This window comes from Solea senegalensis, linkage group LG1 (assembly GCF_019176455.1).
Source record: "Solea senegalensis isolate Sse05_10M linkage group LG1, IFAPA_SoseM_1, whole genome shotgun sequence".
Lineage (NCBI taxonomy): Eukaryota > Metazoa > Chordata > Actinopteri > Pleuronectiformes > Soleidae > Solea > Solea senegalensis.
In genome coordinates this window covers 40,435,090-40,457,146 of record NC_058021.1, presented here as the reverse complement: position 1 = coordinate 40,457,146, position 22,057 = coordinate 40,435,090, and the positions used below count along the sequence as shown (strand labels likewise).

The 22,057-nt window shown below is 41.3% G+C and overlaps 1 protein-coding gene across 2 annotated transcripts in view; it reads right to left on the bottom strand.

Moving 5' to 3' along the window:
* pard3aa (par-3 family cell polarity regulator alpha, a) overlaps positions 1 to 22,057 on the bottom strand; it is a 314,117-nt gene that overhangs the window by 106,399 nt on the left and 185,661 nt on the right. For both annotated transcript variants that reach the window (XM_044031983.1, XM_044031991.1), the window contains exons 16-17: positions 12,486 to 12,672; positions 2,566 to 2,714 (exon numbers count right to left, since the gene is read on the bottom strand). In XM_044031983.1, the coding sequence (XP_043887918.1) occupies positions 2,566 to 2,714; positions 12,486 to 12,672 (336 nt within the window). The remainder of the gene's footprint in view (positions 1 to 2,565; positions 2,715 to 12,485; positions 12,673 to 22,057) is intronic.

Sequence of the window (22,057 nt, the reverse complement as noted above, 5' to 3'; positions counted from 1 at the left end):
TTAATCTCATCTGCTACTGTCTAAGAGCATAAAGGTCCTGTGTCATGTCACTGAGCACATGCAAAGCAGGGACAGAAACAGAAAGTGCAGGGAGATACTGAACAGCTTGAGAGAATAGCAATATAACTGGTGCTGATATTACACCTCATGCAAGAGACTGTCAGTCATGACGCTCACAAGGTAAAATGGCTGGAATGTGCAAACCTATTACTGTCAGCTACAACATGTCGTGCCTTTTTTCTCTTTCCTTCCCTCTCTCCCTCTTTAAAGTGGGATTGAACTGCTTGATGTCTGACTGGTTAAGCATTTCAACAACGACAGACTTCAAAGTCACCAAATCCATCTGCCCATGTAATTTGGGAGCACCTGTAACACGATTAAAATGAAGGACAAAAATACCCATAGTGAAGGAATAAAACGAGTCTGTGGGGGACAGCGCGTTAACTTAGTCACGGTGGCTTTGAAAGGAAAGGACAACTTTATTAATGTGTTAATGAAAAGCAGAGAGGTATGTTATTCATTCCATTTCACCTCACTTCTAAAGGCAAACTTGTCGCTGACCAACACTGTGACAAAGACAAGGCTTAAGGGTGAGCACTGGGACTACGTCCTTTAATTTCATTTCCCAGCTCTATTTTACATTACCCATAGGCCATCTTTCATCATTTCATGAATCATTCCATGAAAACAAAACCACAGAATTGCGTGCCTGTGATAAATTGAACTTGTGTGCCACATAGCTAATGACAATATGTAGATTCAGCTTTGAACACAGGCTGCACAACCTGTGTCACAGTCTGTTTTACCCTCGACACCCTCATCTCCATGCTCTGCTCATTTCTCATTGACTTACCATTCTCATTCCTCCCACCAGATGTCTCCGGACTTTTTCCCCCCACTACACTTGCTCACCTGTTGTACTGATGTATTCACCTGCAGCTTCTCTAAGTCTAAGTGTTCGGGTCCTGCCTGCCTGCGTTGTACCGGCAACCCCAGCCGCTTATGGTGAGCAGGATATTTCTCCGCTCAGAAATAATGTCAGTGATTATGCCATGAAAGTTGTTATTGGTCAAATGTTTCCCTGCAACACCTCAACACTATGCTATCGTCACCGATGTAGTATGACTTGTTTCTATGTGCAGGCAGTTCTATGAGCACAATCTCAATTGGGATTTGCAAGTATGAAAGCAACTGTCATTTTTTCCCATCTAAGAAGTGACAGAACAACAATAGAGATGTGAAAAGATCAATAACACATTATGTGAGGTAGCATCTTGTCTCCTTGTAAAAACAAGCACTATTTTCTCAAACTAATTGAAATTCTGAAATACATGCTGACGCCAGTTGGCTCAATTAAGAAGCTTTTGCTGATTCAACTTGATGATAAAATGTGCATTTGCAATTATGAGAACTATCGTGGTGGGATCTTAGAAGCCTGCCCATTCTACTCACTTCCTGGCCCAAGTAATATCTGATTATATTCCAACATAAGAATATAATGGACACTGTTTTTTAGTCAATTATGTTCTCAGTGAAATCTATCTCATGGACATTTAACATATTTCTTAGAAGCAGCTCATTCTACTAAAAGTTTGTCAGAAAATGTATAAGTGAAGAAGTTTTGAAAGTGAAGGGCGAACACAAAAATGGTTTGCTGAAAAACACATAGCACTGAGTGCAGTGGCCAAGTCTCTGAGGAGTCAAAAGGTTTGTATTGGTCTCTGGGCTCCTTGTGGAGGAGAGTTAGTTGTTATCTGTTGTGATTAGCCAGTGATCCAAGAGAAGGCAGCATCTGCCCCAGCCTCTGTGGGAGAGCTTCTGACTGACACCATTTTCTTCCCTGGATACAGTCTGTGTTTTCCAGTGTGTGCTTGTGTGTGAGTGCATCACCAGCCTCCCCATCACTTAACCGTCACAAGGGCAGTGTGCACTTGTTCCTGGTGTTTTAGCCATGCTTCACTGGACAAAAGGTTCTGGGATGTGGAGGCCGAATAAGGACATGTGGTGGCTGGACTCTCGATGTTTGATAGGGTAACAGTATCTGTGCATTTTGTGTTGTTTGTGTTTATTGTTGGGGTAACACAGGTGTATGCTGCACCTGATTGCATAAAGTATATAATGAAAACAATACTGTACTGAATTTTTTGAAGCAACGTTGCATTATGGGCAATAGCCAACAGTGAAAGAAAGTATCACATTTTGAATTTTTGGGACATACATTAGTCACATTTCTTCTTCTCGAGTTGAATGTACACTAAATATAGTGTAGTTGCTATAGTTGCTAGGCAACCACTAGAGACTCTGGGAAGTTGGAGGTGTGTTAGTTAGCAGTAATCATAAAAAAAAGAGTACAATATATACACCTTCATAAAGTTATAGACATGTGGTGATGGAATACTTAGAATATTTTTCCTTGAAACAAACGGAAAAAGTAAATCAAGTGCAGTGATGTATGATGATCTGAGTGGCATCCCTCAAAACTACCTGAACATGCAGATCATGCATTTGAGTAAAGGAAAATACTTCAGTGTGTGATGATACTGCTGGGCTCTCCATAGCACTTACCTAAATCCATGCTCTTTGACTTGCGGCTCTTCATGACCTCCAGCTCGGCAGGGTTGTTAAACTGTTTGGTGCGTTTTTCGGACATACTCTGCCGACCAAAGCCCTCCCTCTGGAATGAACCGTCAGGGTCTGCGTCGGGACTGAGCGAGCTGCAGTTCATAATGAATAAAAGAGAGCGGGAGAAACAGGAGAGGAAAAGAAATATTACAGTCACATGAGTCATGGTCAATGCACAGCACAGATTCCATAAAGAATTAATTTTAATCCAATGATTATCCAATTAAAGAATACATTTTATAATCATCAGCCTCAAGTTGCCATTATATTGCTGGAGGGCATCTTGGTAATAAGACTGGGAGATAAAATCTATCTATTAATATTCAAACCACTCCACTCTTTCAGCCCAAAACACACATACACACATAGTCCAAACCTTTATTTCAATGTCTATTATAATCAAGGACACCTCCACCTCTGCTTGCATGGGTTTACCACACACCCCAATTTCAGAAGGGGAGGCCTGGCTAAGATGTGTGATATTCCAATGGGGTTTGGGTGCTCTGGGGTCATGGCCACTCAATAATCCCCGCCCCCCCTCCTCCTCCTCCAGCATGTCTGGAGCAGTGGCAGGAGGCCGGCCCACCAAAGCACACTCCCGTTGAGATCCTCTATCTCTGTCTGGATCTTAATTGAAAATCGGAGGGGAGTGGGTAAAGGCGATTCAGAGAGGGGGCCACGGGTATCTGAATGCATTAAAGTGCGTTTACAATTAAGGTGAGCACATCTTGCCATTTGAGGGGACACAGAGAAGGGCGGGGAGGCAGTGTAATGCAGAGTCTAAATGCTAAATGCATGAGAGGAGGCTGTCACTGATTCTTTTGTTCTGTTAATGTATGAATTGAAATTAAATAACCGTTTGCATTGTTATCCCAAGATCCTAAATTTTCGTAGACAGGACAAATATGCAAATATGTACCCTAATGAAATATGCTCCTCGTCACACACTTCAGTAGTAGTTGCATTACTTAAAGTTAGAACTTTAGGTCCATGAGCACTTGTTTGCATGTAAACAATTCTTCTTTGGTTTGTCAACCCCATTTAACAAAGGAGCCGTTTGGGATGTCACGGAGGGGCCGGCGTCAACATGTCACTTCACTATCACGCACACCTGACAATCCCAACTAAGATCAGCCTGTCTTACAGGACCAGCTCAGGCTGACAAACGAAGAGGGGTAGATGGAGCAGGAAGAAGGGAATGACAGCACAGATGTATTATTCATTTATTCATCATCCCTTGCTTTTTTCTGCTCATCATTCCAAGCCCACAAAAACCAGCCTGCCCCCTCTCTCTCTTTTTTTCTTTTTTTTTTTCATTTTCCGCAAATGTCATCTGTCGGAGCGTGACTGAGACGGCACAGATGAGAAAGGATGTTTTTTCAGCCTGAATTTGGATTTTCTCCGTTCTTGCAGGATTGTGTTTCTAAGGGAAAACGGACCGATGTAGAACATAGGAAAAAAAACACGAGAGCCCGGCAGGTGGGATCATGTTGTGCAGGTAGAGACAGTTGGCGAGTGTGTGAGAGCAATTACAGTCGGGTTGAATTAGAAACCAGCTCGTCTGAGAAGGAATGATGAGAAATCTGTGAACAGTTAGAGTGACATTCAGAGAGACAGCCCAGCGGTGGTGCAAATTCACTTTGGAGCACATCAGATCTGTTGGTTTAAGCTGAGGTTTTGATATTCCATTTTATTTTGGTTCACACAGTAACAATTGGTCGGGTTCAGGGTAACCACGCGATGAACCACCAGGTGTGTGTGTGTGTGTGTGTGTGCATGGGTGTTTTTCTGTTTAAATATCTCACAGAACCAGGCATACTTATTGTTTGAACTCTAACTTAGCGTAAATGTTTACATAACTATATGACTATGTATATAGCTTTGGCTATGTGTTTGATAGTTTTTAAGTTTTAAATTTACAGCAAATTAAATTAAGACAAAATATCAAGAGAAACAACCTTATCTGGCTGAGTCTATGAAGAAGTAACGCACACTGTACGTGGACGATCGCTGCTTTGCTCACTTTGGTCGAATACTCGATGAAAAATGTATTGAACAGATGACAATAAAAATAACTTAGAAATTTGATAATCTACAGAGTGGTATAAACTCTTCCACAGACCGTTCATCTTGTCCATGCCTCTGAGTTATTTTTAATAAAAAGCCCACTACATTTGGATAATACATTCTCCCATTTTTCCATCTTTAAGCAGTGTTTAAAAGCAATTTCCGCCATTGCAAGCAAATGCTTTGCTCTGCATTTGAAGTCCCCCATCATCTAAAATTAACCAGCCTGAGGATTGCTCACAGGCAAATCAACATCTTTAACTTCAGCATTTTACATCAACTCGTTCCCGTCTCCCTTGCAGAAAGTTAAATGTGACAAACTGCACATCTGTGGTACGTGCTAAAATGCCTCTGTGCTTTTAATTCTTTTTAACGTCTTCCAATCCAAAAAGCCAAGTCTCAGGCAACCTGTATAGAAAAGTGCTGCTCTGTTTGAGCCACTATATCGCGGGGCTCAAACACACTAACACATATGAAATGTTGAGAATGAGATTTTTGTAAAATACCACCTTAATTATGCATTACATGACATGTAATGTAATGTAATGTAATGTAATTATAATCATTAAAGAGTTGTTTTTTATTATTATTATTAATTTGTTTTTGAATGACCAGTATTTTGAGCAGTAGAATTAATTTCTAGCCATCTTTCTTTACTAGCGCAATGTTGCTGTTGCCTCCATCTGTCTTCCTGTGTGAACTCATTTGACAATGGTTATAACCAACAATTATTTATATTTTAAAAGGATTCACACTACAGTTTCAAGCCCGGGCATAAAAACACTCAAATAAAATAGTTCTATCAGTGATGCACAGATGACCTGTGATGAAGTGACACTTGTTGAGTCCTGGATTTAAACGAACTCCAATCCGATTAATGGTGAGAGACTGATGGACCGCACAAACAACTACCCTGCATTCAAGCGTGTGTGGAGGTTCCTTTGGCACCATTCACGCTGAGATCCACCTGTGCACTGTCACAGTGTAGCAGTGTAGGGCAGAGACAAACAGAGGATGCACTCCAAGAAGGCGTAGATGCAAATCATCAAGGTGAGCGGAGGAATGAGAGCGTGTATGACATGCTTGTAGCAACGGTACGCCGCTGAGACAAAGTAAATATTCATAAAGGCGGAGGGGAATATTAGCATTTCAGGAATGTCTGTAATTTGCATGTGTGTAGAACATTGTTTTTAAGTCACTGACAACTTAAATGGACATTTGAGATTACTCAAACAATGTGTGTGTGTGTGTGTGTGTGCATGTACTACAAGGCTGTTTGCATTTATATGTACTTATGCCGATAGCTTGATGAGAAAAACACATGGTTAATAGAGCTCTTGTGATTCTTAGTTACATTACTGATGATGGAGACTATTAGGGAGTCAACTGAAGTAGGCAATCTGCCTCCTGTGTTAGTTCAGAAGTTTGTTTGCTCATGTCTATGCAGACCTTTTCCACTTTATATGTTAATTTGTGAAATTGTTTACCAGCCAGTGTGTATCTAAACACTCGTGAGACTGTTTTTGTGCAGCAGTGTGTATGTATTTGAGCGTCTATCTTTGTGAAGACCTTGGGATCGAGGACATTTTGGGAAACATTCTATTTATTTATCAATTTATTTTGCTCAATTGTTTGGCTTTTCCTGGGTAATGTTGTTAACTGAAATGAGTGGCATACACACAATGTGTGTGTGTGTGTGTACTATTTGTTACCTAGTTAGGACATCTTCTGGCATAAATACTGACCTTGCCAGGTCCCGTGGGGGCAGAGCTGGTAAACTGATCAACTTTTCTGGTAAACTGATTAAGTTTAACGCTATGATGTGGATTGTGGTTTGGGTTAGGTATTAACTGGTTATGGTTAAGGTGAAGGATAACCCTTGGATTAGGCCACATGAATGGAAGTCAGTGCAGGGTCCTAAGAAGAATAGAATAGCTGCGCAAACCTCTGTGTGTGCGTGTGTGTCTGTGTGTGTGCCAGTGTAAGGCCGCTTCATCTCTGCCGGCTGACAGGCTGTGTCATAGCTGCATGGGAAATCATATTTCCACCTGTGTGACACCTCACAAAGACAGAGAAGGGCACAGTGTAACTCTCTCGCTCTCGCTCTCTGTCTCACCGACTGACCCGCTTCTCACTCACCTCAATAAAGAAATTGACACCCATCCTCTGTCAGATTGGCAGTGCCCCCAGTGGTATGAGTAGAAAAGTAATTTATCTTTTTGAAGGTGGTTACTTTTACTCTACCAGCTCACTGTTGCCCTCAGTCCATCACACTGACTGCGGCCAAAAATACAGGATAGTTGTTGTTTTTTTCACCCAACATGTACAGTATAGGGCCACACGGTAAGGTAGTGGTTAGCACTCTCGCCTTGCAGCGAGAAGACCCGGGTTCGAGCCCCGGTTGGAACAAGGGCCTTTCTGCATGGAGTTTGCATGTTCTCCCCGTGTGTGCGTGGGTTCTCTCCGGGTTCTCCGGCTTCCTCCCACAGTCCAAAAACATGCAATGTGGGGATTAGGTAAATTAGACACTCTAAATTGACCATAGCAGTGAGTGTGAGAGTGAATGGTTGTTTGTCTCTAGTTGTGTGTGGCCCCGCGATGGACTGGCGAACTGTCCAGGGTGTACCCCGCCTATCGCCCGATGTAGCTGAAATTGGCACAGCACCCCCCGTGACCCTCTGGTGGAGGATAAAGCGGTAGATGATGACTAGATGATGATGATGTACAGTATATCTTTGTTGCATTTGCCGTTTTAGACTTTCTGACAGTTCACCATGGAGGAAGTTTGCCAGAAAAAGTGAAGATTATTCATTTATTTAAATATTCAGTATTTTTTTTTCCAAGTCGTTGTGTTAATTCTAATCATCACATTCTAATTAAATCAAAACAATCAATATTCAACTACGAACATTGCACCGTCTCAATTACAAACACAAGAGGCAATTATGTGATTTTAAGTGCTAGTGCCTCCTTTCCTCCTGCAACAGTGGAAGCTTATTCCAGGGCCAGTTATTTATACATACATTCTTCCCTCCGTTCCTTTTTGTAGAAGATGATCTGTGTCTAACTATAGTTTGTTCATATTTGTTCATATTGTTGATCGCATTCTAGCACACTTTTAGTAATGAAATGTAAATACAACAGCACATATGTGACCATTTATTTTATAGCAGTTTAGAGGAAGCAGAGCTTCCCCTGCTGTCTTGGAGCAATCACCTTTGTCCTGCAAGTAGTAAAACTTAATATAGGTGGTCTGCGGGACAGCTATGATAACAGTGGTTATGGTAATGGTAGCCTGTATGCCATGGGCAAACAGTTAGTAATTAGCTCCCAACTCTCAGTGATGTGTCGTACTTCCTAAACCTCAGACTGATTAGCATGCTGCACACACTCTGGTCTATTTTCTGCACTTCAGAGCAAACTCACTTACCGCACACTCACCTCACGTTTAGGCTAGAAAACGGTGGGTTTGTGACATCAGACATTCTGTCTCTCACATTTTCAGCCCAAATAAGTTCTTAATTTGTTTTTAAATGTCACTATTAATATTTAAAACATAGAGCCAACAGTAACTTTTGTTTACATGGTACATAGTAATTAGACGAGAACATACTCACAGCAGAATTGCAGTGCATTAAGTCGATCAGCTGCTCCAATAAATCCAATAACATGTGTGATTATCTCCGTCCCGTTTTGAAAGAGTTTATTCTGGACCACAAACAATGTGGTTTAGTAATTCTCTATGTGTTTATGGCCTGAGTAAGTCAAAGATGTGCCACAACAGTAACACTGCTTATTGGTATTGCTGTTGCGGTTGATCTATGAAGTAAATTGGAACTAATGGGAAATAAATCAATGCATTTCGATTCAAAGGTGCTCTTGAGGTATAAGATACATTCATATGAATTTTTAGTAGTGGTTTACAATACCTTTCTCCTTAATTGTGCAAATAAACAATGAATAGTTCAATCAAGAGAATGAAGTTTAAACTTCTGTATGTATGAGATTTACACTCCTCATGGTGCTCTTACAAACGCTTCCTTTTGTTGTCTTGTTTAAATGCTACATTTTGATGTGAGCCTGTATACTTAAATATTTATTTATCGTCTTCTGAAGGACAAAGTTGAAGGCATCTCAGTAAGGATTAGAATAACAACTGAGGAGGCAATGGTGTACAAGAGAAATATTCATACAGATGTAAATGCTGGTGCTGAGCAGACTAAATGGAAGGACAGACTTTCTAGGAGTCAAATGCCTGAAAACTTGAAATTGTTTATTATTTATTATTATGTATTATTATTATTTTTGTGGGTTAGGATCTCTCATTTCAAAGGTGTTAGTTGGAACTTATTTTGTAAGCTTATTTGCATACTATCCTAGAAATTGGATGAAACCCCAGTTGGAGAGAACAGACCCAGCAACTGTGCTTTATCAACCTCTGGTATGAAAGCCCTCTCTATCTTTGATGATTCTGCGTGTTTTACAGAGAAGGAGCTGCCATGATTGAGCACTAAATTGTGTTTCTGACATTGCAGGTTGTATTACCGCCAGGAACAAAAAAAAAATCTTCTTATTTATGCAAATCATTCTGCAAAGACACTATATCTGCCAGTGTGTCTTATCTGTTTCAGTGTAAATCATTTGGATGTGGCCCTTCCTGTTTGGCTTCAGATTCAAAGTTATGAAGGGGGAGGCAGACACTGCACAGAGAATTAATGTGATGGGTCAGGACATGCTGCTCCAGTGAACTTAGACTAGCTATGCAAAGTTGTAATTTACCGTCTTTATTTATCCAGTGAAACCTGACAGAGAACACATGCTGGTTTCCATCACTGTCCCACATTCACACAGCCTTTAACCCCACTCACTGAGAACCTGGACGGTCTCCTGCAGCTGGCTGTCAAAGAGCCAAACGGTACAAAATCTTTACATCCACTAAACGTCCCTGCATTACCTCTCCAACACCTAGCTCATAAAAAGGACTGGCATTAAAAACAATAATGCTAATGAAACAGTCTGTAATACAGCAGCAGCAAATAAAATCGGTGGTGTCTTTACATTATAACTTTAACAGTGATATAAAAGTATTTTGGTTTTAATATTTATAGCCACTTTTATATTTACACGTGGAGCGGTGCATAACAATGGGATGGACTGTAGAGCCAACGAGAAAAGGCAAAAATGTGAGCAAATGGGTGCCATACACAGAACACACACACACTCACATTAGATGTCGAGAGGGAAAAAGTAGGTCAAGTTGTGTGTCTTGTGTGAGAGAATTTCTGCCTCTGAAACATCCATTCATCTTAGCTGCCATACTCTAACGCCATAATGCATGGGGGCATCATTCCCTAGAAAAAGCAGCTCAGGAGAAGAAAGAAACAAAAGAAGAGCTGAGGATGTCTAATTATACCACTGTAATATACTAAGTGGTCAGATTGGATGAGCACAAACAATTAAGGGGAAAACTGAGGTGACATAAGTGTCTTGTTAATTATTTTTTTGTGTACATTATTTTTGCGTCTTCATAATAATTACTACCTGATGCTAGAATGAATCTCCCATTATCCCATTTACTGTACAGGGAGTTTGAAATTAATTTCAAACGCCAAGAAAATAGTTGCTACTGCAGCACTGGTGCCAAATAAAATACATCAATAGGGGAAGAAAAATAAAGGGAATCTAAGTTTGTTAAATCCCACAGGGTCAGAAGAGGATAAAAAGAGGAACAGCCTGCTGAATAATAATTATTATGAGTAACTCTGACATTTCTGTGTATTGTATATGCATATATGCACTATAGGTTTAGCTGTGGCCTCAGCAAAGGAGCCTCCCATTACCATTAGGAAGGATGGCTGTATAATACCGGCTGGCCAGAGGTGAGAACTTTACAGTGCTGCACAATACATATTCAACATGTTCAGGGTGCTGCAAAAACAGCTCCCATACATTGGAGTATGGCTATCTCTGTGGCCCAATTTATACCTGGCATACAGCACCTGACCACGCGTAAATACACCAGAGGATGGGCCGTTATCCGATCCGCTAAACAACTCTGGACCGATGACTTTCACTTTCGACATCTGGCAGTTATTCAACCGTTTAGGAATATTCCTATGAATATTCTCATAGGAATGTGAGAAACTGATGCCACAAACGTGTGGCGCGCTGGTGAATGGACGGTCGTGCCGTGGAAGTCTTGAGGGCTACCGTCGTGACAAGTATAGGGGCGCAACGCTCTATTTCTCTGCTTTCCATCCATCCATCATCTACTGCTTTATCGTCCACGTGAGGGACGATAAAGTCCATAGTTTTTAAACATTCTCAATATCACAAGCGGTCTAATGTGGTCTCAAATGTGTGTGTGCGCGTGTGAAAGAAGAAGTGTGAAAGAGAGAGAGAGAGAGAGACTTAAGGCCATAAATTATTTAAAGTAACCCAAGGCAGAGACATATAGTGCACTTCAGTTTCCTATGGCACAAAGCATGTATATACGTGAGTGTGGCTCTGTGAATGCATGTGCTTGAGGGAGTTTGGATGGTCATGGGCGTGTGAGGAGGTCATGACTATGGGGGTGCAACCATATGCTGTAAACCCTAATCCACAATGACATACCTCTGACATCACATGTTCAATCAGCAAATCTATTCATTCATAATAAATGAGAGCGGGAGCGAGAGAAAGAGAGAGGAAAAAAAAAATACTGAAAGATAAATAAATAAATAAATAAATAAACATCTCAATTCACGGCAGTCAGCATTCCACCTTGAAAATAATAATTAAGTGCGTGTTTGTGTTGCTGCATGTCTGTGCGCACATGTGACCTCAAACTGCCAATAATAAGAGAGAGCAGCAACCTTTATAGGAAAATGACTCACTCTGAAAAGAAAAAAAAAGAAAAAACATACAAGGGCTAGAAACAAGCGAAGAAATGTGAAAATTCACATCGTGATTGTGACATTTAGATTTGAAAAGATGACATGATTTGGACTTGTCTTTTGATTTCTTGCACCAGAATACTTGAATTGGCTATTTTACTGGCAGGGTTTCTGAATTTCTGATTTAAAAGACAGCATTTTTCAATCCCAAAGGTTAAGACAAAAAATGTCTAACAACTATGTGCTGTTTTAAACTGCTTTTGAGACTTCCGATACTTAAGGCCCTGGCTCCATATTTAAGTATGAGGCAGGGGACAGCAATCAAATGGGTGGTTGGGGTTCTGGAAGTAAAAGTACCGTGAGAGATTTTTTAGTTATTCATATATATTTTTTTTACTTTAATTCTGACTGTTGCTACTGCTGCATCATTCATTATTAAACATAAACACACAGCAAGAGAGAGAGAGAGTGAGAGAGAGGGAGAGAGGGAGAGAGGGAGGGAGATTTGCCATGCACACGGTGTTACACAACAGCTACTTTAAACCAAGACAGGTATGTACCCAAAGCCCTAAAGCAAAATTCTATTACTTTTCCATAACAAACTTGGAATAACAATGTTATTTCCTGACTTGTTAATTCAGCCTGTAAATATAAATAAATGCATATATATATATATTCATATTAGGTGTTCCTTCAAAACTGTGCTTTGTTACATGTCGTGCATAATCCAATGATCCTCTGGTTTTCTGGATCAGAATAAGAAACACAGCTCGCAACCCAAAAAAATTGAAATCTCACAGATGCATGCAAAATAACTGAGATACAAGCTGACCGGCTCCTCATACAAACACTGGCACTGCTTTTTTTCCCACTGAGATTCTGTCTGAAGTCATTTTATGAATAATTCAGTCTGCTCACCATTCATTCTGACCAGGCAGCTCGTGGATCCAGGGCACTGGGTTCTCTCCCACAAAGCCCATGTCGTCGTGGGAACTGGAGGACGATTGGTCGGAGAGGTGGGCAGGCAGCAGGGGTGGCCTATCGTCTTCGATCATCACGATGTCGTCCTGTGGCATGTTCACAGTCGGAGAGAGCTGGTAGTTGCCTAAGAGAGGAAGGGGATGGAGAGTGACATGACTGAAGAAGTTTCTTCACAGTTACTGTACGTCACACAATATAGCATCAATGCTCAAGACTCACAACTATTTCAAGATATCGATCCCAGTGTTCTCTGATTACCTCTTCAGTACAATTGATCAGAATATTTAGTTGGTGCCCTCGATGACTGTTTCTCGTTTCAAGGAGAATGTTTTCCAGAGTTTTACCTTAAAGTTTGGTCCACTGATTGATTATTGTGTGATGTTTACATCAGCGGAGGATGAGTTTGATGGTGGAGAGGCTCTGTTTGCTACCGGAACTATCTCGCTCCGCAATGAACTTCTCAGTTCATTCCTCGACGCTGGAGCGCATACGGAGCATTTCCACTGCCGATGTGCAGGTTCCTCCCGCACACTGAGTGAATTAATGACACCTAATTATTCTGATTGATCACTGTACATGTTTACAGTATAATTCTGCACACTTCACAGCAGCTGTTATGCACCGTGGAAGGATTCAGACTACATCTGTCTGCTGAGGACGCTAAACACCTGTTAAAACCAGAAACAACTACGTTTGTTTCTTCTCTCAGGCAGTTCTACGCTTCCGGAGATGACTGTGTTCCACTTCCTTGCAGAAAAAAACTCGCTGTCTGGACTCGAGTATGGATATATGTAAGTGTATTACTACATTTCCATTTAGAAATGGTGTTTTCAGATCAAAACGATAAACATCCAGAAGCGTGCACTTCAGTTCCATATGTAAAGTTATCTGCATCTGCACTAACAAACCTGAACATGTATATCACATGACCATAATGTGCATTCTCATGCCAGTGTAAATAAGAAGTGGATTCTCTCCTCTGCAGTTGTTTGAATGCAGCACCCAAAAGTTTTCAAACAAAAATAAAGCAAGCAGCATTTTTGAACTTCTGTTTTGATGGCTCTGTGCAGCCAGGGTAATGTCGATGGCAGAGGAGAATTTATGATTTTTTAAGCGGAGACGTAGGAGTACATGTGTAGCCTGGAAATTGAATAAGGCCACTAAATGCTGAGACAAACACAGACGTGGATTAAATTACCCAGACACCCATGAACCTAAGCCCAGTGCTGAATGTATTTGAGAAATGCTTAAAAAAATAAACCTGATTCGGGGACAGTGCAAAGCAAAATATCTCCATGCAGTATTATATGGAGGCCAGGGAAGCATCCAAGACAGCACTGCTTCTGGCAAAGATGATCTCCAGTACAGCATCACATTAAACTAACTCATCTCTGGCATATATTACCATAATAATGCCATGTTTTTCTATTCTGGAGATCAAGCTGTCAGCTGTGCTGAGGGAGAATCCTCTAGTCAAGTGTGTAATTTAGTATTTAAATGTCATTTCAGAAAATAAAATTCAAAGATCTGAGACTTAGGCACCAGTTAGACTCCACACGTCAGACAAATATATGCTGTGGTTTTGGTACATCTGAGCCTTGGCCCGATAACAATCAAGACAACCACTGACGTCATGGGAATACTTCAACAAGTGAGTGAGGAATGAGTGAGATAGGGGAAAGGAGAGAGACATTTGAAATGGCCACAAATGATTGGTTGAAGTTGCATCACAGTTACATGACACATTTTTAAATATTTGATCTTTGTGGCCTGATAACAAGTGTGAACAACTTTGGTTGAGAAAATTCCTGTCACATACTGAGGCAGATTCCTCCAGACACGTTTCACTGCAATCACAACAATGTTATCTGACTTACGTAATTAGCGAGATAATGCTGTAAACAGTGATAATGGAATTATTTCATTTTCACATGGGGACATGCTTGAAGGACATTAATTCTTCTCCTACAGGAAAACAAAAAAGCTACTTATCTGCTACAATTCTGCAACACAGAATGCAAATAAAGATGTTGCATGAAAAAAAAACAACCACCACCAAATGATCATCGCTAAATACTCACATTTTTATTCCAACCAGTGCAAATGACAGGACAGAGTGAGTGAACGTGACACCTCACATGACAAGAAAGGTCAAAAACATGACTTAATGTCTGCTGTCTGGAATTTGGTCTCTTAATGTCACAGCCAAAAGTTCCAGACATGAAAACTTGGAAGAGGAAGAGGAAGAGGAAGAGCTTCCCTGATCTGTATTCCATCCCGCCTGACCCTCTCCACAGAGGACTTCTTTGAATCGCTCCTCCGCCGCTCCTCAGGAGTCTAAGTCAATAGGGAATGAGCTGCCGTGCCTGACACTCAGCGGCAAGAGCGGGAGAAGAGTTGTTCAACAGCATGAGAAGTGGCATTGCAATACAGAGTTGGACGATTCACTTTTCTGCACATTGAGCAGTGCAAGCACATGCATGAAGAGCAAGGGGAATCAAAGTCAACATGAGTAATGAGTAAAAATGAGTCAAAAAACCGCACACCTGTTGGTGATTAGACAACGGTTTTCAGAAACGCTGAACTTCCTATGGTCTTTGCTTGTGTTTGCATTATGAGGAGAGCCATTTTGCTAATTTAATAGCTCAAGAACAATTGCTTGTAATCACTAACAGCAGACAACAATATTTACCCTGGCAGGATCCCAACATGAGTCTGAGAGGTATTTAAATTCACTGGGGGCCAGTAAATGATAAATGCATATTGTGGAAGTAAATCAGAGCACAAATCAACACAGCAATTAGGTGCAAAGTTGTGTTAATTGCACAAGGGGAAAAAAAAGATAAACACTGATCTAAAGCAAGTACTTGTTCAGGAAGGGACATAAACCAAAGTGGGCTTAAAAATAACCTCTCAAAAAGAGTCAAACAAATCCAAATCTAACAGAAATATGGATAAACTCCAAAGAGGCAGACTTCCTGATGGGCATGGCCAAAAACCCCAAACTACTTTTTTGTGCATCTTGGCATGATACACCTTCCAACAAAGTGCCACCTAGTTCATTCCTGCAGCGTGCTGTTCCTGAAAAGATACTAATATTTTATGACTGAGCTTCTATGGCATTCTTACAATGCTATAGCCTGGGTGAACCCAGCCGAGTCCCCTGCAAGAAGCAGGCTTAAAGTAGAAATATGCAGGATTTTTACTTTAACAGATTCAGATTCATTGTGATCATCATTGAGGACTGTCTCCACTCCCCCAACCAATCTGTTAGCGGAAAACCAGCCTTGCAAGATCAGAGCTGCTGACCAGGAGTCCGCAGAATCAGGAGGTCTCACCAAGTCTCGGGTCTTGTGAGAAATCGCGGCACTACACACGCACCCCCTAACCAGGTACCGGCGATATGATCAAGGCAGTGATAGCATTATTTTAGACGTTCATCGCGGCAGAGCTGGCAAAAAATAAACAGAGGAAACCATTGTTGGAAGAGGCGAGAAACAGGAAATGACTGTCTGACCAAGCGAGGGGCCACACGCGAGTAGACATTGGACGGCTTTTTCGAATGGCGTGAATTGAAAAAACACAGAAGCATGAAAACAGCTAGTGTGTTGGCTTTTCTGAAAACAAACACAGAAAAAGGCAAAAAAAAAGCGAACTGACTTGGAAAGTTCTGCTGTAACGCGATGACGACAGATCTATCCAATTGCATAGAGAGGCATTTTGATCTAAGTCCATTGGTCGTACATGGTGACTGCACCTGTTCCTCATGTTCATGAATACTCATGACTCATCTCAAATGAGACTGAGATGCAGGCTGCCGTTAGCCAGGCTAATTCAGCCTCATCCCTGTGTCTGTGGACTGACCAGATGGCTGACAATGCTGTCCAGGTGGAATGAAGGCCATTTCTCACTTGGGCGGTTTGACCGAGAAACAACAGTGTAATTGAATTCAGACTGTACTGTAAATCAGCAGGACTGGAGTAACTGGAGACTGTGCAACTTTGCTATTCACCTCTATAGCATGTCACCTTCTAAGTGGCTTATCATTTTAGAACATGGCTGGTTCTCTGTCCTCATTCTCTGTTTTCCAGTCCGCATCACAAAGTACAGCAGTGTCAATAAGAGATGCCCTGTGGTTGTGTGTCCGCTGCGGCTGTCCTCACACCAGCCATTACTCTTTGCTCAGTTGTTGAGTAGAGTTACCTTTCGATTGCATCAGTGACAGTGAAAACCTCACAACAGTGAACGGACACACAGTAGTGTGGCAACACAGCAGGAGCTTTGCAGAAGGTTTGGTTTCCGTTACAAACGCACAACACTTTTTTTGCACTCACAATGTACACTCTTAAAGACAATGCATTACCGATAATTGCCTTACATGGACTCATGTCAGCAGACCACTTTTGCTAGAGGACATATTTAATTAGAAACTCTGCAAGCTTCCTTCTGCCAGCTTTATGAAACATTTCCAGTCAGGACCTTTTGACACAAGTGGCCAGCACAGCAGATGAAGAGCCACTAAGAGCATTTCACTTCCCTTTACACTAAGTAGCGACAGGACACACACACACACACACACTGGCGATAAATGGCCAGTGGACAGGTATAGTCAGGGCCATGATGGGGCTTTGAGAGGTGAAAATAATTAGAGACACTGCAGCACTTGCTTTTCTGCAGTAGTTAGCATAATAAGCAAAAATGAAACTATCTGGTCCAAGTAGCATGTACGCGTTGCAGTGCAGTCATTAACGTTCAGCCAAACTGAGACTGTTAAGCTGACAAACCTTGGACTGACTGGAAAAGACCAAAAGAAGGTGCATCAGTGCTAAATGGCCCTTTGTTTCACGAAAAGTCAGCTGAAAAAGATGAAAAGCAAAAGGCAGACTGAGGGAACAGGCACAAGGTGGAGAGGATGCAGACTTTTCAGCACCTTTGGTGGGGTTTCGGCACAGTGAGATGCAGATGGAACTGCTCAGTAACTGCTCTAGCAACATTGTCTCTTACAAGCCCTGCACAGCTAGTGATGATGGTGAAAAAGGGGCAGGTGACAGTACCAGCAGAGATACTCCACTGCCTATTGCCAGCCAAATTGGCTGCCAGTGTGTGTTTGTGTGTGTGTGTAGGGAGAGATAGAACTAGCTGCTCATAACTGGCAGTCAAGGCTGTTTATAATGGAGTTAAACTGGATGCAAACAAGTGCTGGTGAAATGACTAAATACATGTTCAGAGCCATGTTTATAGTTGTCCTTTCTGTGCTTTTTTTTGTTTTTCAGAAAATGCCATCAGTTGTTTGGTGGATGTGAGGCAACTGTGTACTGTTTTTTGTCTCATCAGAACTAAATAACCACAAGCATCTAAACCTGAGTAGTATGAATGCCATTGCTGTTTTCTCCAAACCCCAGAACCACTATCTTGGCTAGAATCAAAACGCTGTTATTCAGTCTTTTGATGACTTGGCAATACTGAAAACACTGACTCCTTTCATGTCCTCAGTTTGTGGAATGAAAGCAGATTAAATAAAAATACTTGAACATCACGATGCCATCACAAATGAATCAGCAGTAATTCAGAGAAATGTACGTGAGGTCAAATCAGGAGAAAAGTCACTGGAGTGAAGATTAATTGTTCGCAGAATCTTCCTCCTCAGTATCTGATGTTAAATGCAAAATTCTGCGGAAAACAAACACACATTGTTGGGTGCGGTTTATCATAAATAGGCCACTCAACAGCTGGAATATATTAGATTTTAAGTAACAACATGTGGTTGTTAATTTTTTTCTAAAATTGTGGTTAATCCCACAAACACACAAAAAAATAATTAAAATATTTACTAGTTTCTTTCATTTGATGCTTTTATCAGCTGAGCTATGAAGACATTACAGAATTATTATGACCTTTTAATCATCCAATACTAATGCTCAGGACCCATATCTGCCATTGTACAGAAGTGCACACAGTCCCTCTAGCTAGCAGAGCTGAGCATGTGGAAGCTATGCCATGATACTGAAGCAGAGATGTTCCACCTGCCTCTGGCAGAGGATAAGGACAGAGACAGATGGGCTCTTTGGCTCGAAAGGCCACCTGGCTGCATCCATCCAACCAGATCTGAGCTGCACTCTCTTCTTCCTCTGTCCTCTGACCAAGTGTCAGCTGTTGAAACATTGAGCTGTGAGGTGAGAGGTCACACTAATAGTCCGACTCCATCTTCTTTCTCCTCCAAGATTTCCTCCATCTCTGCCCATCAGACTTTCTTGTGCTTTCTTTTTCTCTCTCATTTCTGTCGTCCTTACCTCCCTTTCTGTGACACTTTGGCCTATTGATCTGCCGGGAGAGGAGATCATTAGTTGATCCACTCTGCCACAGCTATCAAACCCATACATGGATTGCATCAGGTAATCACCCTAAGTACACACTGGTGGAAATCAAAGCCTTATGCTCAACTGGGGAACATTGGGGACATTTTTTAACAGTGTACTGGGGATTCCCTTGTCAATGCAATTGATCAGAACATTTAGTTGATTGGCTTGGTGACAGTGTCTCACTTCCTTGTAGAGAAACTCACTGTCTGATATCTGGACAGAGTATGTATGTATTTATCCTGGTGCAAAAATATCGAAGACAGACAGACAGACAGACAAATGGTGACAAAGAATAACCTTACCAGAAGAGTGGGTAGAGTCAGAGTTATTCTAGTATTCATTTTAACTCGTTTTGTCATAAAATTATTCAAATGAAATTCTGTACTATCACAATCAGAGCAGTGTAGGGGGTCAGAGTCTGAGCTTTCTTGTTTCAGAAACTAAAAAAAGATATTTTCTATCACACAATTACACAATTCAAATTCCACATGTAGCATTGCATCACCCATTGAGTCCCAGGAAGAAATGGCAAGGTCCCCAAGTGATGGAATGATGGACCAGTAACAGACTTATCTTGTTTGCATTGGATAAGTTTCTTATTTGTCCATCAGAACATGCCTCTATAATCATCATGCATTTTTTAAAGGTTAGATTAGTGCACAGTTAAACAAAGTTAATGTTCCCGTGTAACATACTCTAAATCTCTTTTTTGTACATAAGGCTAATAGCACTCTGAAGCACTATGGACACAGAGTTAAGCGCAGTCGCTCAGCCTCACCTCTTGCATTGATAGCTGAATGCACAGAAAGGATGAGTCTGCAGACTGTGAAATACCAAAGGTGAGGAGAAAACAGGGTCAGTTCCTGGTAACATGGCTCCACTTAAACACCATTAGGGAAGTGTAATAGAGTCTGGGAAAATGTTGGTTGGTTTTATATGACGTAACAAAAACAATTTGTGCCTGTTGAACTTCTTCGGTACTAAATTTGTCTATATTTGGATTTGAATTCATGTGTATCTGCAGGATATTGCATCATATCCTGCACTGCATGCTTTGCATCCCGTGGACATCTACTTTCCTGTGTGATAACAGTATAAATCTGTTTGGCTCCCATTTGGTGTGCTTTTTTAATTCAGGCACTTGGCCAAAGAGTCACATCCACAGAAAGCGTCAGTCCACAGGCCTCAATTTTCACCCCAGCATGTTAACTCCACACACGGTGGCACTTTTCAATTAAACAGAATGGAAGGCAAAGCCGGGTGTGATACTAACAACCTTTGTGTCAAACCTCTGCTGTCACTGACACACGGTGTGCACACAAGCGATTTTACTCTGTTCCACAGTTACTTTTCTTTGTATGTACCTTTGCTTCATTCTTTCTGTTTTTCCTGCCTTGACAAATAAATTGCCAACCCTCCACCACAAATAGGAAAAGGCGGTGTTGGTTTGGAGACAGGAGGATGAAATAAAAGCAGTCTGATGAAGCATTGAGAACTTGTTTCATTTGAGAAGAGATTCAAGCAGAGCGTACTGTACTGTTCACCACCTGCTAGCGATAGATTCAGCCTTTGGTCATGATGCAACAACTCAAGGTGTGTGCATGTGTGAAGCTAAAGCTGGCAGCCTTTCATGGCTTACTGAAGCAAATGGAGACACAGAATTAACTTGGTCTATTGATTAGGTGAATGTGTGTGCCCCCAAATTTACAAACAACAGATAGCTGTGAATCTCAGCACGGAACACTAACGGCAAGAGCAAGCACTATAACAATCAATGTGTAGATGCTATAGCAGCATAATAACACCTCTTTCCTGTGTTTTTTTTTAATATCTTGGTTGTTGCCATGGTAATGATCACAGTTTCTAAGGCGTGTAGACCAAAGGTAAGACTATTTTTACAGAAAATAAAGTGAAGCAATAACAACCACTATTTAGCAGTTAGTCAAAGTTAGGTATTCATTCCATTCCATTTCTCTCTGTGTCGTGTACAATGTAGTGCAGAATGTGTGCCTGCCTGACAATATGCTCCACATGTCTGGCCTTCATGATTCAGTAATTCAACTGGTCTAGATACACTCAACCTCGAGCTGTCAGTCAGGCCCTGCCGGCTGTGAGCTTCCTGACCTCGCAGAGCCGATCTCAGCATCTGTCCTTTAACCACAACTGTCACATCTCACACACCAGGCAATATTTCTAAATCCATCTGAAATAGAAGAAACAGAGGAAAAACAGCCGTGTTGCTGGCCTGCACTATGTACCATCAACACTATTGGAGAGCAAGAACAAGATCTGTTATATTGTTATAATGTCTATTCTCTTGATTTATGCATCGCCTCAATTCAAACTAAAGTGAGTCAATGTACTAGACTGACATTTAAGTTAGAAATGGACAAAAAAATGTGTTGGCTGAATATAAATGACTACGATGAGTCAGGAATACTGACGCACTTTGCTTTCAAAGAGAATTTTTTGACTTTTGATCAAGGTTAACTAAATCTAAGCTCTCTGTATTCACTGAGCGAGGTCAATTTAGTAATGTGCAGAAAGGACAGTGAGACAATGCTTTCTTCCCATTTGTTTTCAAACATATCTGCCATGCTTTAATGCATATTAGGGAGAAGACAAAATACATCTTCATCTTCAGTAACTGAAGACCGAATATGTAAACAAGATATGACCATCCCTGAGCAGCAGTTTGACTTCTTAAATGCTACATTCTACCTCACTGCGGCAGTGTTGAGTTGCTGTAATGAGTTCAAACTCTTGCTGCATCAGAAATTTAAATAACAGACTTGTATCAGTTGACGACCTGTCACAGAATGTATGCTCAGGTTAATGAGAGCACAGCCGCAGACAGCCTAAAGACGGAAAATAAAGGAACTGACAATTTCTTGCAGCAAGACAATCCGAGTCAAAGATCTGAGACTCCTTTGAGCTTTGGCTGCGATAACTTAGTGCTGTAGCACCCACTCCTCCCCCACCTGTAAAACTTTTTTTCCACTTGGCTCATTTGACTCCCACTCCACAGGATGAGACGTGTGCTGGGCGCACTTCAAGTTTTGATGCTAAGAAACTTTTCCATCATCGCGCCCACAGTTGCCATTTATGATCACATCAGCATTCTCAAAAGCAAAGCAAGTGGAATAAATG